This window comes from Heptranchias perlo, chromosome 1 (genome assembly GCF_035084215.1).
Source record: "Heptranchias perlo isolate sHepPer1 chromosome 1, sHepPer1.hap1, whole genome shotgun sequence".
Classification (NCBI taxonomy): Eukaryota; Metazoa; Chordata; class Chondrichthyes; order Hexanchiformes; family Hexanchidae; genus Heptranchias; species Heptranchias perlo.
In genome coordinates, this window is record NC_090325.1 from 26,899,394 (window position 1) to 26,919,171 (window position 19,778).

At 40.1% G+C, this 19,778-nt stretch overlaps 1 protein-coding gene across 1 annotated transcript in view; it reads right to left on the reverse strand.

Annotated features, from left to right (window-relative positions):
* Window positions 1–19,778, reverse strand: part of ccdc142 (coiled-coil domain containing 142) — a 165,980-nt gene that overhangs the window by 69,285 nt on the left and 76,917 nt on the right. The window contains exons 6-7 of the mRNA XM_067982667.1: window positions 14,121–14,207; window positions 11,973–12,137 (exon numbers count right to left, since the gene is read on the reverse strand). Coding sequence (XP_067838768.1) covers window positions 11,973–12,137; window positions 14,121–14,207 — 252 coding nt within the window. The remainder of the gene's footprint in view (window positions 1–11,972; window positions 12,138–14,120; window positions 14,208–19,778) is intronic.

Sequence of the window (19,778 nt, forward strand, 5' to 3'; positions counted from 1 at the left end):
AATCAGAATACATACAAGTTCTAATAATAATTTAAATAACTACTTTAAAAAGAACTATTAAAATTTTGATTTGTTTTCATCCTAAAGACATTTCAACTCTGCAGACTCTTTTTCACCAGTGTGAAAACCCAGTACCCAAAATCAGCAAAATTATATTTTTTCAGTAAAGTACAAAAATCCTGTTAAATGTGTCCATTTTTGAAAATAGAACCTCAGCTGAAACTTCATCAGTCCATTCTGGGACAGGACAGAACATGCTTGGGCAGGTACACATTTATTTTAACCATCTCCTGTTCTTCATTTAAGCATTTTAACAGGTCATTCTACTTCCTCTCTCTCATGTGTGTGTTGTTTTTTTCCCCTCCCTTTCCCTTTTGTTCTATTCCTTTATAAATGGTGTTAATTTGTCTGTTGTCTCCACAGATGCTGAATGACCTGCCGGTGAGCATTCCCTCAGTGCTGCACATGAATTTCAACCTAGATTATGTGCTCAAATGTAGTATCAGTTTGGCTCAAGTGGTAGTACACATCACAAAGTTATGGGTTCAAACCCCACTGCCTCATTTGCCTGCATAAAAACAGTGACGGCACTTCAAAAGTAATCTACTGGTTCCATAAGGTGCTATATAAATGCAAGTTCATTCTTTGAATCCATAACCTCCTTTACATTACACTGTGTCAGCTTGGCTCAGTTGGTAACACTCTTGCCTCTGGGTTAGAAATTTGTGCACATCAGTCCAACAACAAGGTTTGAATGCACATCGGCTAATTCAACAGTGCAGTATGGAGAGAATGCTGGATTGTCATTAGGAGTGCTCCGCAGTGCACAAGGAAAGTCTGGGCCTCTACTGCCCCGGGCTTCCCACCCCACCACTCTGCCCACCCACTAAACTGCCTGTTCCCCAAATTTGTGACGTACATTGGTGCCACCTGGCTGCCTTAGTGTCGTGCGAATTTGACCTGTCCGAAGCAGGCTGCTGTGATGTAAATGAGGCCCGGAGATTAAAATAGCCTCAAACTGATGACGTCGGGCAGTTTGACTCTCACTCCACCCCCGTCTGCCCAAAACTAACTTCCAGTTAAAATTCTACACCCCGATCAACATTTTTTCTTCAACCAAGGACAAGGGCAGCAGGCACATGGGAACAACACCACCTGCATGTTCCCCTCCAAGTCACACACCATCCCGACTTGAAAATATATTGCCTTTCCTTCATTGTCGCTGGGTCAAAATCCTGGAACTCCCTACCTAACAGCACCGTGGGAGAATCTTCACTACACGGACTGCAGCGGTTCAAGAAGGCGGCTCACCACCACTTTCTGAAGGGCAATTAGGGATGAGCAATAAATGCTGGCCTTGCCAGCGACGCCCACATCCCATGAACGAATAAAAAAAAACAATACCACCAAAAAACAAATGAACCAATCATTCTCATTTCTGCTTATGGATATTGGTGGCACAGCATGACTGCTGTTACAGCATGACTGCTGTTTCTCTTGCATTAAAAAAAGTTCCATTACTTCAAAAGTAATTAATTGTGTGAAACATTCTAAAACATTTCAATGTGACACGGCCTCTATTTAAATGTTTTATTCATTAGCTACGCCGGCCCTAAGATTGGATTACTGAGAACATTATTTAGAACATGAGGTGGATGTAGCAAATTAATTTATACAAAATAATCTTTGATTAGCATTTGGTGGCAGGTAATTCCTTTGATGTTGTGAATGTGGCATCTCAGCATATTAAAATCTTTTCAAAATCGCTTTTTCTAAAGACTATCGAAGCTCGGACATTTACAGTACTTAGTCGCAATCTGTAATTTATTATAGTCTAAATAAAATGAAAAACAGAGCTAGTTAAAAGTATTGTATAAACTACATCAAATGAAGCCTAAAGGCCAATTAAGTGTCATCACTAAAGAGCATGATTACCTGCTTCACGTTAAAAGTATAATGGGCCAGAAATTGCTTAAAAAAGAACAGTGAGCTCAACAGTGCTCACCGTTGTTAGTGGCGAAATTGAGAAACAAGTTCGCACATGTGCAAACGCGGAAATCTGGAACTTGTTCCTCCTGGTTCGGCGGCGATATGGCAGTTTCACATTAAAGGGATGGCGCCAGCTGGAATCAGTGGAATCAACTGACCAGTGCCAACTTACTCTTCTGCCCAGCTGGAAAGTAAGTAATATCGCCACAAAACAGGTACGCTTAAAAATACTAGGTCTAAACTAAGTTTTAACAGCGCAGTAAGTCTTAATGACTGCCAAACAACTAAAAATTAACTTTTAAAAATATGGAGTCTCATTACTACTTATTTTAATAGTTTTTTTACTTTTTCCCTCTGTCTCTTATTTAATTCGATTATTTCTTACCCTCTCTTTTTTTCAGTCTGTTTTTACAAATATTTTAGTAGTGTACCTTCCAGCTTGCAGAAACTGTTTGCAGCTTGTCAAGAATGCTGCAGTCTGATTGGTTGAGGGGAGAGCGCTTCGCTGGAGCTAACGCTGGGCTCTTCTCCGCTTCCTATTCGAGGAAGTGCCAGGAGAAAAGACCGTGATAAGTTAGTGGGTTAGTATAAACCTATGGAACGGCGAGCACTGTTGGTTGGCGCTGGGAGCAATTTCTGGGCCAATGAGTAATTATATTGCAGATGGAAAGCAAGGTTATTGGAGTACTGAGACCAGAATAGGCAGGCAACAATAGATAACTGACAGCCAACTACAAGACAATGATAAACTGAAAGATTTAGATGATAACAAAGTTTGACCAGTTTATAACAACCATTTGCATTCCAAGATTTGGTTATGTGAAGAATACCAGCTGATTTGAAGTGGGTCATGAAGTGTCACTCTTCGAATTTGGGATGGCATCTGGTTGTCAAAATGAGGTGCATGACAGCCCACACCCAGTATGTTTATTACAGTTTTTTTTCTGTCCAATATTCCCCTTCTGAAAGCAGAACGGCCTTGCTGATTTACAGTTGCACAGGTGCCAGTCACTCTCCAGTACCTCGTCCAAGTAGCCATTCTTCATGCATTAGCTTTGAAGTGAGTATAAGTAGATTATTCATCCACAACAGGCATCACCCAACTTTCAAACTCGGATAAACTCAGAAGGAACTACCATATGGCCCTTTTTTGGATCAGTCGACTCAAGTCAGAAGATCGTGGGTTCAAGCCCCACTCCAGAGATTTGAACACATAATCTCGGATGACACTGCAGTGTTGGAAGTACCATTTTTCAGATGAGACATTTAACCAGGCCCCATCTGCCCTTTCACGTGACGTAAAAGATCCCACGGCAGTATTCGAAGATGAGCAGTCGAGTTCTCCCAGTGTGGCCAACATTATCGCTCAATCAACATCACTAAAACAGAATATCTTGTTATTTATCTTTGCTGCTTGTGGGACCTTGCTGTGCGCAAAGTGGCTGCTGAGTTTCCCAAAATTACAACAGTGACTATCCTTCAAAAGTACTTTGGTTGTGAAGCCTTTTGGGATGTCCTGAGATCGTGAAAGACTCTATGTAACATTTTATTCATTCTCGGGATGTGGGTGTCGAGACAAGGACAGCATTTATTGCCCGTTCTTAGTTGCCCTGAGAAGGTGGTGGTAAGCCATTTTTTGGAACCGCTGCAATTCTTTGTCATGGTTTGATTCAACTGAGTGGCTTGCTGGGCCACTTCAGAGGGCAGTTAAGAGTCAACCATACAGGTGTGGGACTGGAGTCATATATAGGCCAGACTGGGTAAGGACAGCAGACTTCTTTCTCTAAAGGACATTAGTGAACTAGTTGGGTTTTTACAACAATCCGACAGCTTCAAGGTCACTTTTACTGTACCTAGTTTTTTATTTCCAGATTTTTAGAACTGATTTCCATTGCTCAAACTGCCATGGTGGGATTTGAACTCTCGTTCTCTGGATTATTAGTCCACACCTCTGGATTACTAGTCCAGTAACATAACCAGTACACTACCGTACCTGTCTATGTAAGTCCTTTTTTCTTTTTAAAGAAAATATGTTGTATTGGAACTTGCTTCTTCTATTGATTACCATTACGGTTACCAAGATTTTTCTCTGCATCTTTAAATTATACATTAGATTATGTTTTAGAAAATTCAAATGTTAGCCCAGAGTTAAAATACCATCCACTAAAGAGGAAAAGGTATTTTGCTCGAAACTACTGCAGCCCTTTACTAGGTTAGAATATATACATGTAATTCATTCTTTGGTATTTTTGTTGCACTATTTTTTTGCAACCACCAGCTGTTTTTATACTCCATGTCCTTAATGAACGATGGCATTTACAAAAGCTTATTACATAGCAATAGCAAATGGATATGAGGTATAATTTTACTGCACAGTAATTCACTTGGATTTCATTACTGGTCATATATCATGTTACATGTACAATTATTCAGTAGTCCAAATTAATTCAATAAAAATATTACTGAAATCCAATTACTGGGTGGACAATAACATTTCATTTTAAACTACATAAACTTTTATTGAGATTCCAAGGTGAAAGTCCAAGGTCATTGTATGGTCAACACAAAGGTTGAAAAAAGACAAGGTAAATCAAGTAATGATCAAAGATCAAAGAGGCCATGGAGGGATTTGAAAACAAGCTGTTTTAAAAGCTTAAAGATTGAAGGCGGAAGGAAAGACAAAGGAAGATAAGGAGTCCCACACTTTTAAAGTCTTAGAAATGAACTAATTCAGAGCAGGACCATAATGTGATGAGTCTCAGTTTCAAAATAGCAAAGAAAAGGAAGATTATGTAGAATAGTGTATCTGCATCTTGGGAGGACCAAGTTCAGAGCAGCACTGACCATAGTAGTACTGGTAAAATAGTGACAATGAAGGATCCAATGGAGAGATCTGAAATAAATCTGTAAAAGATAGATCACCTCATAAGGTGACAAGGTTTCCTTGTATTCTGTGAGAGAGGTACAAGAAGAGCCTCCCCAGATTAGGACCAGTCAGTTTGCATGTCTTGGACAGACCTTAGCTTTAAACAGACAGTTATATATTGTTGAGAGAAAAATAAATGCTTGGCAAGAAAGAGAACACAGAGATTTTTGTAGACAGCTTTACTAACAGAGGAGATATAGCAGTTCAATTTAAGATCAGAGAAGATGCCAAGGCAAAGAACGCGATGAATGAAGAAGGACTAAAGGTGAAGCCATGAAATGTGACAGATAGTAGCTGCTGGTTAGATTTACAAGAGGCATGAAAAACTGTATCTTTAAAGAACTGAAAGAAATGATATTTTCATTGCCCTACCTAAAGTCATAGAGATCAAGGTGTTTTGATTCAGCCACTGCACTGTAAGAACAATGGAGTTTCTGTTTGCAAATCAATAACAACTTGTATTTATATAGCGTAGTAAAAAAATCACAAGGCACTTCACAGGAGCGTTATCGAACAAAATTTGACGCTGAGCCACATAAGGAGATATAAGGACAGATGACCAAAAGTTTGGTCAAAGAGGTAGGTTTTAAGGAGCGTCTTAAAGGAGGAGAGAGAGGTAGAAAGGCAGAAAGGTGTAGGTAAGGAATTCCAGAGCTTAGGGCCTAGGCAGCTGAAGGCACGGCCGCGAAAGGTGGAGCGATGAAAATCAGGGATGTGCACAAGGCCAGAATTGGAGGTGCGCAGAGATCTTGGAGGTTTGTGGGGCTGGAGGAGGTTACAGAGATAGGGAGGCCATGGAGGGATTTGAAAACAAGGTTGAGAATTTTAAGTCAAGCAATCTGAAGAAAGTTTGAGGATTTAGAGTGAAATAATCAGCAACAGTGGATATGGTTGAATAATAAGTGCAAGAAGTCATTGATTTGCTGTTACTAATAGCAGCTTAGTACAATTACTATTTCCAAAAATAAACCATACCATATTTTTGATATTAAAAAGATGGTCTATAAACTACTGCCATTTCAATAGATAACTGAAATTGATTTTAAACTTCATGCTTCTAGTACTTAAATGTATATTTACTTTTGGTTATTGCGAAACAATGATTAATTTGAAGCAATATACTTCATCACCTCCCAAATGCTCATGAATTATTTTATTTATTGTTTTGTTATTGGTTATTTAATTATTTAAATAATCTTTCTGTGGGTGTCAGTGTGTTCATTTACAGGATTCCGTTAGCTATGCATGGCTCATTGAATAACTGTCCAGTTTAATAAAGTTTTTTTGAAAAGATTATCTCATTTAGTGGTCTGTAGAGGCTGCAATTTAAAACTGAGAAAACAAACGTGTGCAACACAGCTAACATTTCAGGTTTCTGGTGTTTATTTTAACCACCTTTTTATGTATACTAAATCAGGGCTTTATCGGTGCTTTCTGTTTTTCTTTTGTTCCAAATATAGGGAAAAACCGGAGTAAAATTGTGTGCAAAAAACGTTAAGTATTATTGTTTCATTCCTGATTTGATAGTTTTAATGAATGCTTACTCTGTATTATTAAGTAAAACAATTTTATAAATGTTATTTAAACTGAATCTGAATACTATAGAAGTACTGTATAGTATATTATCCTGTATGAGGGTCCCAAAAATTAATCTGGCAAATTTTTAAATTTCATCAAGATTCTTAAAGCCCACAAAGATCCCATGGGACTGACAGTAGCAACTATATTCGTATAGAAAGGAAATGACAGATATATGGCTCCAATATTTGAGGTCCATGAGAGGGGAAAACCTGGCGAGGCCGGGGACGTAGAGATCCTGTCAATTTGGCCGGCTTCCAGGCGAGACAACCAGCGGCAGGAGGCTGCAGCTGTGGACCCTTGGGGACAGTCCCCAGTCATCTTGATCACGGGACAGATTGGAGCTTGGGGGGTACTGAATCGCAGGGTAGGCTGCAGATCAGGGCTTGGTGTGGTAGAAACATAGAAAATAGGAGCAAGAGTAGGCCATTCGGCCCTTCGGGCCTGCTCCGCCATTCAAAATGATCATGGCTGATCGTCTAACTCAGTACGCTGTTCCTGCTTTTTCCCCATATCCCTTGATCCCTTTAGCATTAACAAATATATCTAGCTCCTTCTTGAATACATCTAATGACTTGGCCTCCACCGCTTTTTGAGGTCGAGAATTCCACAGGTTCACCACCCTCTGAGTGAAGAAATTTCTCCTCATCTTGGTTCTAAATGGCATACCCCGTATCCTGAGACTGTGACCCCAAGTTCTGGACTCCCCAACCATCGGGAACATCCTCCCTGCATCTAGTCTGTTTAGTCCTGTTAGAATTTTCTATGTTTCGATGAGATCGCCTCTCATTCTTCTAAACTCCAGTGAATATAGGCCTAGTCGACCCAATCTCTCCTCATACGTCAGTTCTGCCATCCCAGGAATCAGTCTGGTAAACCTTCGTTGCACTCCCTCCATGGCAAGGACATCCTTCCAGGGGTGGGGGGAGTCAGATCAGATTGTGAGGCAGGCTGCAGATTGGGGCTTGGGGGGAGGGGAGTCAGGTCGCGAGACAGGCTGCAGATCGGAGCTTACGGGGGGGGATTGAATCGCGGGGCAGGCTGCAGATCAGAGCTTGGGGGGTGTCGGAGCGGATCGCGACAGGTGCTAGAGAGAGGCCACGATGGACAGAACGAAGGCCGAAGGCTTCCTTGAGGAGCCGGGGGAAGCACTCCTGCTCCTCCTGGCCCACAAGGAATGCTATAAAAAGCACCTACCTTCTGGAACCCACAACGCCCGCCTCCATTTCGCTGCTGAGTTTCCAGCAGCCGGCCGAGTTGCCGGCTGGGAAACCCGGCCGGCAACTATTAAGTTTAAATCAGGCTCCCAATGGCACTGTGGGTGCCTGATTTAAATATGTTAATGAAGTGTCCCGCCTCTCCAAGATGGGACACTAGCATGCCTCATTACCCGCCGTCGTAAAAATGGCAATGGGCGCGAACGTGGCAGGAGGCGATCGCGTTACCCTCTTTTCGGTTTAACTCCCCCTCCACGGGAGGGTTAATATGGAGGCTATAGAATCAGGCCTGTAGTTCAAAGATTGTGCAAAAAACATTGCAGTCTGCTCTGATTAATATCAGCCATTTTCCTCATTTAAAATACCTTAATCAAAAAGCTATACCAAAAGAAGATATTTTTATATATACACCTTTAGTTTTTAATAATTTGCAAATCCATGACATATTTTTCAACATAAGGGACACCATCACTTTAAAGCCGATACAGGTCTTGAGTGCCACAGTGCACTGGAGCACCCACGTGGCACAGCAGCGTGGTGGAACAAAGGCGTGCGCGCACGTGATCCCCCAAAGACACAACAACTCAGATTTATATAGCGCCTTTAATGTTGAAAACATCCCAAGGTTTCACAGAGGTGTGTGGAAAAACAAATGCCAAGCCAAAGAAGAGATTAGGAGAGGTGACAAAAAGTTGGTTGAAGAGGTGAATTTTAAGGAGTCAAAGAAAGAGGAAGGTGGTGGAGTTTAGTGAGGGAGTGGGACTTAGGTGGCTGAAGGTACTGCTGCCAAAAGTGGGACGAAAGGAAGGGGGGATACACAAGAGGCCAGAGTTGGAAGAACCATGACGTCATTAGGGAGAGGGGGAGAGTTGTTGGGCTGGGGAAGGTTATACAGTTAAGGAGGAGTAAGGCCATGGATGAGAATTTTAAATTTGAGGCTTTGGGGGAGAAGGAGTCCCTGAACTCAGCAATGCCACTGAAATGATTCCTCCTTGCAGGTAAGAGCCTGACTTCTATTCTGTACCTCCACGCGGTAGCTCAGCTCAGATAAGGGGTTCATCATGTGGGAGCAGTTCTGCCCAACCTCCCTTGAGCCAGGTTCAGAGTAATATTCGCAGTGGCGTGGGAGCCGTCCACTCACTCTCCATTTCCGCAAAAGGAGGGAAAAATAGTCAATGATCCATTAAGAAGGGATTAGACCATTTTTATTTCAAAGAAATTGCATTTGCTCAAGGTAGTCAATATTCTACTATCATTTCAAAAGAATATGCAGAGACTGGCTGGTCAATATTTAATATTAGTGTAGGCTTCACAAAGACATGCCATGGTAGACAAGTTATCACTACTGGATTTATTATTAAAGCTAATCTTCTCCTCAATTTTTTCCCCCAGAATATTCCAGTGAATATAGTTTATGGAAACAAAAATAGAAAAAGCTGCAAATACTCAGCAGGTCAGACAGCATCTGTGGAGAAACACAAGTCAGTTGACGTTTCAGGTCTAAGAGCCTTCCTCAGGACTGGAAGATATTGCAAATGAATAGCATTTAAAAAGCACAATGGAAAGGGGGCAGGGAAAAGAGAAAAGTTGGAAGAACCAAGAGGTCATTAGGTAGAGGGGGAGAGTTGTTGGGCTGGAGAAGGTTATACAGTTGAGGAGGAAATTAAGGAGATAATTTCTTCACTCAGAGGAATGGATGCTCAGTATATTCAAAACTGAGATCGATAGATTTTTGGACACCAACGGAATCAAGGGATATGGGGATAGGGCGGGAAATTGGAGTTGAGGTAGAAGGTCAGCCATGATCTTATTGAATGGTGGAGCAGGCTCGAGGGGCTGTATGGCCTACTCCTGCTCCTATTTCTTATGTTCTAAAAGACATACACACAGGAAAAGAAATAGAGTGGCCTGTGAAGTACTTGAGTGGAGAACAGGAAATGATAAAATGTAAGTTTATTCTAGTGCACTGAAATAAGAAATGCATATTTTGGCAGAAGAGAATCTTCTCCAATTGTTATCCCTTTGGTAAGAAATTCAACCTCCATGTCACGAGCAGAGATTTGTAAAATTCAGTTAAAAAGGTAAAACATCAGACACAATGAAATACATTTCACATATCAGGAACAGCATAGCAAATACAGATTTAGAGAAGTATATATAAAAAATTGTGTACATTTTGGTAGTACAATGATATAATTGCTCTTTGGTTGGTGCCGAGGACCAATGGGGGATGCAGGGACAGCATGTAATGGTGACATTACATGATTGATAGGTGACTTGTAATCTATTGAGGGCTTGGTAACTCTTTTTTTGCTCTTACTTTCTTGGCATGGGAGCTCTGATGTGGCTTGGGAAGTGGATGGGGCAAAAATCAAGGGAGAGAGCTTTCATGAAGAGATCCACATATTTAGTGCTTTTCCAGCTCCAAGCATTGTGCATGAATTAATCATTTGTACTGGCATATGTCACATAGGTATTTTCTTCATTTTCTTTGATCTCTGCAGTGTCACAATAATGCTCAGCCCCAACTGCTGAGAAAGTACTGGTGGGCCACCTCCTTGAACCACTGCAGTCTTTGAGTGTATGGTGCCTTTACGATGGTCTTAGGTGGGTAATTCCCGGATTTTGACGATAATAAAGGATAGCGGTATATCTCCAAATCAGGGTGGGGTAAAAATGTAATGCTACATCTGTGTCAGATTGAGAGATTTAAACACATGATCTAAAATGACACTTCAGTGCAAGTGCTGCACTGTTGGAAGTGCTGTCTTTCAGAAGAGATGTTAAAACGAGGCCCCATTTGCTGTCTCAGGTGGACATAAAAGATCCCATGACACTTTTCAAAGAAGAGCAGGGGAACTTTCCCAGTGACTTGGCTAATATTTATCCCTCAACTAACACCAACAAAAACAGGTTATCTGTTCATATATCTCATTGTTGTTTGTGGAACCTTGCTATGCACAAATGTACTGACTGCCACATTTCCCTATATTATAATAGTGACTACACTTCAAAAGTGCTTCACTGGCTGTGAAGCACTTTGGGGAATCCTGGGGTCGTAAAAGGTGCTATATAAATGCAAATTCTTTTTCTTTAAACAGTTCCTATGACATGACAACACTGTTGCTGAAAGATAGTAACTAGCTTAGTAATATTAAAGATAGCAATGAACAGAGCAATTCTCGGAATAAGCAGTATAAAATAATCTGAAATGGGATCTTGTAGATAATACTCCTCTACCCTTTGTTAGACTGTCTTTCCTGAAGTTTACAATAAATCTAGTTCTGGACAGTTTCAAGCGTGATCATTCTTACGAAACAAAGGACTGGGAGTGGTTGTCAATATCACTTACTTAGCAGCAGTATTAGTATGCATGGAAAGTTATGGCTTATTTATGTGTGCTTTTACATCAGATTAAGTAATCCTGTTTTTGGGAGAATGACCTTCATGTGCCGATCTCGTGTTTTTACACATGGCATAAGAACGTAGTCTCAGTGGGTTTTGCTGTAAACAGAGACCGACAGAGCAAATGCATTGGATCGGCTGCCCAACGGCAGCTATTGTTGTTGCTGCTGTTGGCTGCACATCCCTAATGTGTCTTGCATTATAGGATTGCTTCAGGAAGCAGTTCTACAATATTGTTTGAGCGTTTTGTGCTCATTAATATTGTGGACAAATTTCCCCAGCAGAAGCGTAAAAAATACATGTCGCAAGCATTTATATTTGTAGATATTTTTATTTCACAACTTGTAAATTTGTTCCTGCCCAATATATCTTTTACAATATATCTTTTATATCTATATCTGCACGGACCAACTTTGCTGATCTGTATGGGCGGCTGAGCCGTTTTGCTTGCCAGTTGCCAGAAAAATGACAGCTTCTACCTCTTGTAGAAAAGACCCTAGGAGGTGCCAGTGAAACCTACTTCTTTCGGGGATGTTGGAGCCTCCAAAGGCAGCTGTGCTACCTCATTTACTTTAGAAAGATCAGATCCCCCACCTGATTTTCATTCCACTGATTTCAATCAAAATCAGGCAGTTCCACAATGGATGAGCCAGAATTGCTCAGGTGTTACAGACAAAAATTTAGCCCTTACAGTTGTAATAAAGGATTTCCTGACTGAAAAGGCTGAGACTTAACGTTTTGCAACACATACATGTCAGAAAATATATTTCAGACTATAACATCAAAATTTCATTTAAATTCATATTACAAGGTCCTGTTAAGATAGGAACTCATTTATCCAATATTTATTTGCTGACCTTCATTCTGAGCTTGCTCCATGTTCAACCAGGTCAGCATCACACAGAGAGGGTGAAAGAGCTCTAGGAAAAGCCCAGCTGTCCTACTTCTCACTGTATCTCCCTTCCTCTCAGGATCAGGAAAACATTTATCCTTCAATGTTGATCCTAAGGCACTGCAGAAAACTAAAGGAAACATTAAAAAATGTAAATGTAATACCAGTGATATGATTTCTTTATTTCTTTTCATCTGGTGAATTCTTGGCTTTTTTGTTTTAATTATTTGCAAATTATATGTATTGAAAGGATTCATTCAGTGATTTTCAAAATGACCTGAACTGAAGCAACATGTTCTATTATTCAAAGAAAATGTTTTTTTTCGTGGAGCAAATAGCATCAGAGCCAGTTCGTGGAGAAAGACTTTCTGAAGGAGGACAAGAACAACAACTTGCATTTATATAGTGTCTTTAACATAGAAAAGCATCCCAAGGTGCTTCACCGAACCATAATCAGACAAAAATGGATACCGGGCCAAAGAAGGAGATATTAGGAGGGGTGACCAATAGCTTGGTCAAAGAGGTGGGCTTTAAGGAAGGTCTTAAAAGCACTGCAGTGATTTGGAAGCAATCTGTTCAACAAGCAAATTTGTCAAACAGTATCACAAAGAAATGGTGAAGGTCACAAAATAAGTTTTAAGTACAAAAATTAGAGATGCTCACAAGCTATACTCCCCCCACCCAACCCCGAATGAAAGTCATTTGGAGAAATCATTGTGGATATCATTCAAAATATCATGAGTAGTATACAAAGAAATGTGTCACAGCAAATTGAAAATAATTTTGTGTTTTAGTAGCTTACAAGCAAGAGATATTTTAAGTTATTTTAGTGCGCTTTTAAAAATTATTTCTTCCCTTCCTCATTTTGTATGTTTATTTTCTGTTAGTACTGTAGGTTTTGATCTCCTCTTCCCTGCCCAAATTACGGACAGCACATGCAAGCAACCTGCACTTTGCTTGCTGTTAATACTGTTCCCTACCCCCTTTTCCACAGTTTTCATCCCTCCTTCCCCTCCAGTGACTGTGGAAATATTGTACCATAACGAATATAATTTCCTAATTCATTACATTTCTTGTGCATACTGGAAAAATCTGAAATATAAATATTCTTAAAATATGGGCCAAACTTCTACTCACATAGTCATTAAGATCCTCAATATTTTTTATTCTGTTGTTAGTTCAGCTCCCCCAATGGTTCAGGAATGAATGCACTGCATTCTACTAAGCCATAAATGTAAGGAATTTAGGTCCCATGTTTGATTCCTGATGTATGTTATGTTACCTAATCTCAGCTGTAGCAGCAGTAGAAATGCTATAATTTGCCTCAATGTCTCCAGATAAGGGAAAGGAAAATAGAAATCAGCTAGGGTTCCTGTTCTGATCTCTGCCCATGACCTTGCATGTGTCAAGTGACAATAGGATACGGCCAGCAGCCGAAAGGCTATCCAATATTTACTAACTAGCTCACATATGTAAAATGGCCGGTTCGGTGAGATACAGGAGGCTTTCGACGCCTGTGGAACCATACCCCACTTGAGTCACTGCTTCAGGACAGACTGAAGGAAGGACGAGCAAGAACAAAAGCTGAAAAAATCTGTTGAACTGTGCACCACAATCTTATTCAAGCTATTATTAGAAACAATAGGCATTGACAATTTAACTACAGGAAAAGATTAAGTAAATCAATGCAGCAATATATGCTTCAAATTTTCCTCAACAGTCCTCCACAGTGAAGGTCTATTTAAGTGTAGAAACAAACAAAAAAGAAACACTCAAAAGGAAATGAGGATTCTAAAAAGACTTAGTTTACACACTAAAGTCCAGTTATATTGCAACGTTCTGAATTATTATCCCTAGTATTAAAACAAGACGAAGTGGTAGGTCTTCCTACTCTGACTAACTAATGTGTGAAACCTGTCATGCTATGGTTTCACATGACGTTTGTAGCTTGGGTTAAAACCAGTCCTTAAAGTACTGTGTTATAACCAACACAGTTTTAACAAGGATTTACTGAACTACCATCATTTCAGACTTCCAAATAAGCTAATGTTGAACTGCTGCCCTCTACTGATCAAGTTCTTTCATAGATAATTTGTCCTTTTTATTTTGATACCTTGATCCCAATGAATGAGAGCAATCCGTGAAAACATGTAGAGACAAAGATCCTTTACAAATGGCTCACAATCACTTGGCAGTAACCCTGAAAAGAAAGAAAATCAAATGTTTAAAGACCATTTTTACAGGAGAAAAATTGTTTGAAATATTTCATATGAAATGCTTTCATCACCCAGTGGTGAAATCATGCAGCTTTAGGGAACTCTGCATATTTGAATTTCACTAATCAATTTCCTCCTATTGTTTAAATTTCCTTCCCTCTATGCCATGTACCATAACCCGAGTTAAGATGGTAAACAGGTCTCCCCTAGTATCAGCAGTTGGATGGCGTGTATGCACTGCATCTGATTTTCTGTTCCTGAAGGGAACTGTATAGCATCTGCTCACCATTTATCAAGTACAGAAATCTAGAAAGAGTTTCAGAACTATTACAACATAGTTGCAAAAACTATGAAAATGCCAATTAATTCAAGGCAGTTCAGTAAAGTTCAATATTAGTCCAAATTAAAGAACTGCAGACTGAATACCTAAAGCTACTAGTCCAACCTTTGCCAATACCATTGTATGTATCTTTATTCAAAAGCATTCCACATATTGAACATATTAACATTAAAGGATCTCCATTGCATTTAGAATACCGGTAATTAGGAGCCCTCCAGCAATTGTAAAGGAAGGAAAAGGAAAGGACTTGCATTTATATAGCACCTTTCATGACCTCAGGATGTCCCAAAGCGCTTTGCAGCCAATTAAGTACTTTTTGACATGAAGTCACTGTTGTAATGTAGGAAAGGTGTCAGCCAAATTGAGCACAGCAAGGTCCCACAAACAGCAATGACGAGATAATCTGTTTTTAGTGATGTTGGTTCATGGATAAATATTGGCCAGGGCACCAGCAGGACTCCCCTGCTCTTCTTTGAATAGATGTGGCGATGCCGGTGATGGACTGGGGTTGACAATTGTAAACAATTTTACAACACCAAGTTATAGTCCAGCAATTTTATTTTAAATTCACAAGCTTTCGGAGGCTACCTCCTTCCTCAGGTGAACGATGTGAATAGTGCAATGGGATCTTTTACATCCACCTGACTGGACCTCAGTTTAATGCCTCATCCAAAATGACACCTCCAACAACACAGCATTCCCTCAGTACTGCACTGCAGTGTCAGCCTAGGTTTTGTGAATTGGGGCTTGACCCAAGACCTTCTGACACAGATGCAAAATTGCTACCACTGAGCCAGGGCTGACACTGAGTCAAGGCTCACTGGAGATAATAATATATAAACTTTACAATGTATTTATAAGAAAGTACTCCTGAAAATATATGCCAAAGTAATTAATGTATATTAGTGCAAAATAAATACAAAGAAAGAAGGAAAGAGAAAGAAGGAAAGAAGAGAGAAAGTGCTCCTGAAAATATATCCCAAAGTAATTACTGTTATATTAGCGTATTAATACAGGACAATATAGTATGAAATCTGCCAGTTGAAAAATTCAGGCAATTTTTCTGATTCAATCTCCTAACTGATGTGTCCCTCTCTTCCAAATAATATTCTGAACTATATTAAATAGCAAAACCTTTTCTACAGGGGTCTAAAATCCATTAACCTGGTACTGTGAGCAGTTCGGGGCACCGCACCTTCGGAAGGACATATTGGCCTTGGAGGGAGTGCAGCGTAGGTTTACTAGAATGATACCCAGACTTCAAGGGTTGAGTTACGAGGAGAGATTACACAAATTGGGGTTGTATTCTCTCGAGTTTCGAAGGTTAAGGGGCGATCTGATCGAAGTTTATAAGATGTTAAGGGGAACGGATAGGGTGGATAGAGAGAAACTATTTCTGCTGGTTGGGGATTCTAGGAGTAGGGGGCAGAGTCTAAAAATTAGAGCCAGACCTTTCAGGAGCGAGATTAGAAAACATTTCTACACACAAAGGGTTGTAGAAGTTTGGAACTCGATTCCGCAAACGGCAATTGATACTAGCTCAATTGCTAAATTTAAATCGGAGATAGATAGCTTTTTGGCAACCAAAAGGTATTAAAGGATATGGGCCAAAGGCAGGTATATGGAGTTAGATCACAGATCAGCCATGATCTTATCAAATGGCGGAGCAGGCATGAGGGGCTGAATGGCCTACTCCTGTTCCTATGTTCCCAGTAGAAGAAAGGTACCATGGATCCGGTTGTGAAGAAAAGGAATAAAGTTACACAGATGCAAAAGACCGACTATTTTTGGCTAAAGCCAGATTCAAGGATTTCTGAAGACGACAGTATATTTGATTAGTCTCACAAAAATAAAAAAAAACATTTAAAAACTATAAAATCACTGAGCTTTATTCACTTGAACAGTAAAAAGCTGTGGTTTCAAGACAATGGGCACTTGAGTTCTTCAGATCCTGCACGGTCAAGAATGCACAGCATTAATTTTTTAAACTAACTGCTGTTTGCCTGATTTGAAAGTAAGGGTAAATTTAGGGAAATCATGAAACACCAAACCAGGTCTCAGTGTAGCTCAGCAATGTTGAATAAAAACTCTAACAACATCTTCTCATAGAAACCAATTAAATCTCCTGATAGTTCAGAACAAAAAACGTGGCAACAATTTTTACAGCACTTTTTGTACCTGTAATATTTGCACTCCAATTCCTTTCTTCAGCTGAGAGGCTTGAGTGGTCAAAGTAGCAAGCTTCTCTGCCACTACTGTAAACCTGATTTGGGAGATATGGGCAGGGATTTGTACCTGCATTCAGCATCCTCCGATTTTCCCCCTTTCTTTTAATGGACTGTAAAATCACAGGCTATTGAGCGTACAGCAGAAAACCCTGCCCATGTTGCAGGAGCACCGATCAATCAATCTGCTTTGAGCTTGAGTGTTGTTGTCGCTGCACTCATCCAAGCAAGTAGTAAGTAGTCTATCACACTCCTGATGAGCCAGGTAGATGGTGGATAGATTTTGAACGATCAAGAGGTGAGAGATTCTTTGCAGAGTTCTCAGCTTCTGCCCTGTTTTTGTAGCCACAGCATTGATATGGCTGGACTAGTTCAGCTTCTGGGAAATGGTGACCCCCAAAATGTTGATGTTGGGAGCCAATTTTACAATTTGCATACATATGAACAGTAATGAAATAAATCATTAGGTGTTGATTGAAGGGTAACCATTTGCCAGAACACAAGAACTCCAACTCCCCTGCTCTTCTTTGAATAGTGCCGTCGGATCTTTTACATCAACCCGAGAGTGCAAACGGAGCCTCGGTTTAACATCTCATTTCAAAGACAGCACCTCCAACAGTACAGAACTCCCTCAGAACTGCACAGAAGTATTAGCTTAGATTAGATGTTCAAGTCTCTGGAGTGCAATGTGAACCCACAATCTCTGACTCAGAGGCGAGAGTGCTACCACTGAGCCACAGTGACACCCATAATTTGAGTTACAAGTTAAAACTGCCCTAATGTTTTACATTTGCTGCATTTAAAGAAAAAAATGCAGAATGGATAGCAAGCTGGCTACAAAACAGAAAACAGAGAGTAGGGGTTAAGGGTAGCTACTCAGACCTGCAAAAGGTGAGAAGTGGTGTTCCACAGGGATCGGTGCTGGGACCATTGTTGTTCACAATTTATATTAACGATTTGGACTCGGGAATCGGAAGTACAATTTCAAAATTTGCACTCGACACAAAATTGGGGGGGTGTAGTTAATACAAAGGAAAAATGCGTCAAAATACAAGAAGACATTAATAAAGTTGCAGAATGGGCGAGTAATTGGAAAATGAATTTCAATATAGATAAGTGTGAGGTGGTGCATTTTGGTAGAAAGAATAAGGAAGCCACATATTGATTGGATTATAAGAGTCTAAATGGGGTAGAGCTGTTGACAAGCTGTTGGTTTCTTCTCTAACCCTGCAGTGTTAATTCCAAAGCTCCACTGATCACCAAGGTTTACAAATTCCCAGCTGTCACCCTCACTCATGTTCTCCATATCTTGTGTGTCCAGGAGGGACACTTCAGGTTTAAGACACTTAACAGTGCGCCAGCAGATATGGCTAGCTGTTGCAAAAATAGTAAAAAGACAGCTCTAAAGGCTTTATATCTGAATGCGCGTAGCATTCCTATCAAAATGGATGAATTGACAGCTCAAATAGAAATAAATATGTACGATCTGATAGCCATTACAGAGACATGGCTGTAAGATGACAAAGGCTGGAACCTGAATATTCAAGGGTACTTGACATTTCGGAAGGACAGGAAGCTAGGAAAAGGTGGAGGGGTAGCTCTGTCAATTAAGGATGACCTGAGTATAATAGAGAGAAATGACCTTAGTTCTAAAGACCAAGATGTAGAATCAGTTTGGGTAGAGCTAAGAAATAGTAAAGGCAAGAAGTCACTTGTGGGAGTAGTTTATAGGCCCCCGAACAGTAACCACACTGTAGGACAAGGTATACAGGAAGAAATAATGGGGGCTTGTGAGAAAGGAACAGCGATAATCATGGGTGATTTTAATTTACATATACATTGGAAGAATCTGATTGGCAAAGGTAGCCTGGAAGATGAGTTCATAGAGTGCTTTCAGGACAGTTTCTTAGAGCAGCACATTTTAGAGCCAACCAGAGAGCAGGCTATTCTAGATCTGGTAATGTGTAATGAGACAGGATTAATTAATGACCTCATTGTAAAGGAGCCTCTAGGTAGCAGTGATCACAATATGATTGAATTTTGCATTCAGTTTGAGGGAGAGAAGAGTAAGTCTAAGACTGGTGTTTTAAACTTAAATAAGGGCAATTATGAGGGCATGAAGACAGAGCTGGCTAAAGTGAACTGGGAAATTAGGTTAAGGGATAGGTCAGTACAGATGCAATGGCAGACATTTAATGAGATATTTCATAACACTCAGCAAAGATACATTTCAGTGAGAAAGACAGATTCTAGGGGAAGGACGTACCATCCGTGGCTGACTAAGGAAGTTAAAGATAGTATCAAATTGAAAGAAAAAGCATACAATTCCACAAAGATTAGTGACAGGTCAGAAGATTGGACAGAATATAAAAAACAGCAAAGAATGACTAAAAGAATAATAACGAGGGAGAAATTAGAGTACGAGAGAAAGATAGCTAGAAAAATAAAAACAGATAGTAAGAGTTTCTACAGGTATTTAAAAAGGAAAAGAGTAAGTAAAGTGAGCATTGGCCCTCCAGAGAGAGAGTCTGGGGAATTAATAATGGAGAATAAAGAAATGGCAGATGAATTGAACAGATATTTTGCATCCATCCTCACTGTAGAGGATACAAATAACATGCCAGAAATAATTGTGAATCAAGAAGTGAAAGGGAGGGAGGAACTTAAAACATTTACAATCACCAGGGAAAGGGTTTTGAAAAAAATATTAGAACTAAAAGCTGACAAATCCCCAGGTCTTGACAGACTTCATCCTAGGGTCTTAAAAGAAGTGGCTGCAGAAATAGTAGATGCATTGGTATTAACTTTCCAAAATTCCCTAGATTCTGGAAGGGTCCCATCAGATTGGAAAATAGCGAATGTAACTCCTCTATTCAAGAAAAGAGGGAGACAGAAAGCAGGAAATTACAGGCCAGTTAGCTTAACATATGTCATAGGGAAAATGCTAGAATCTATTATTAAGGGGGTTATAGCAGGGCACTTAGAAAATC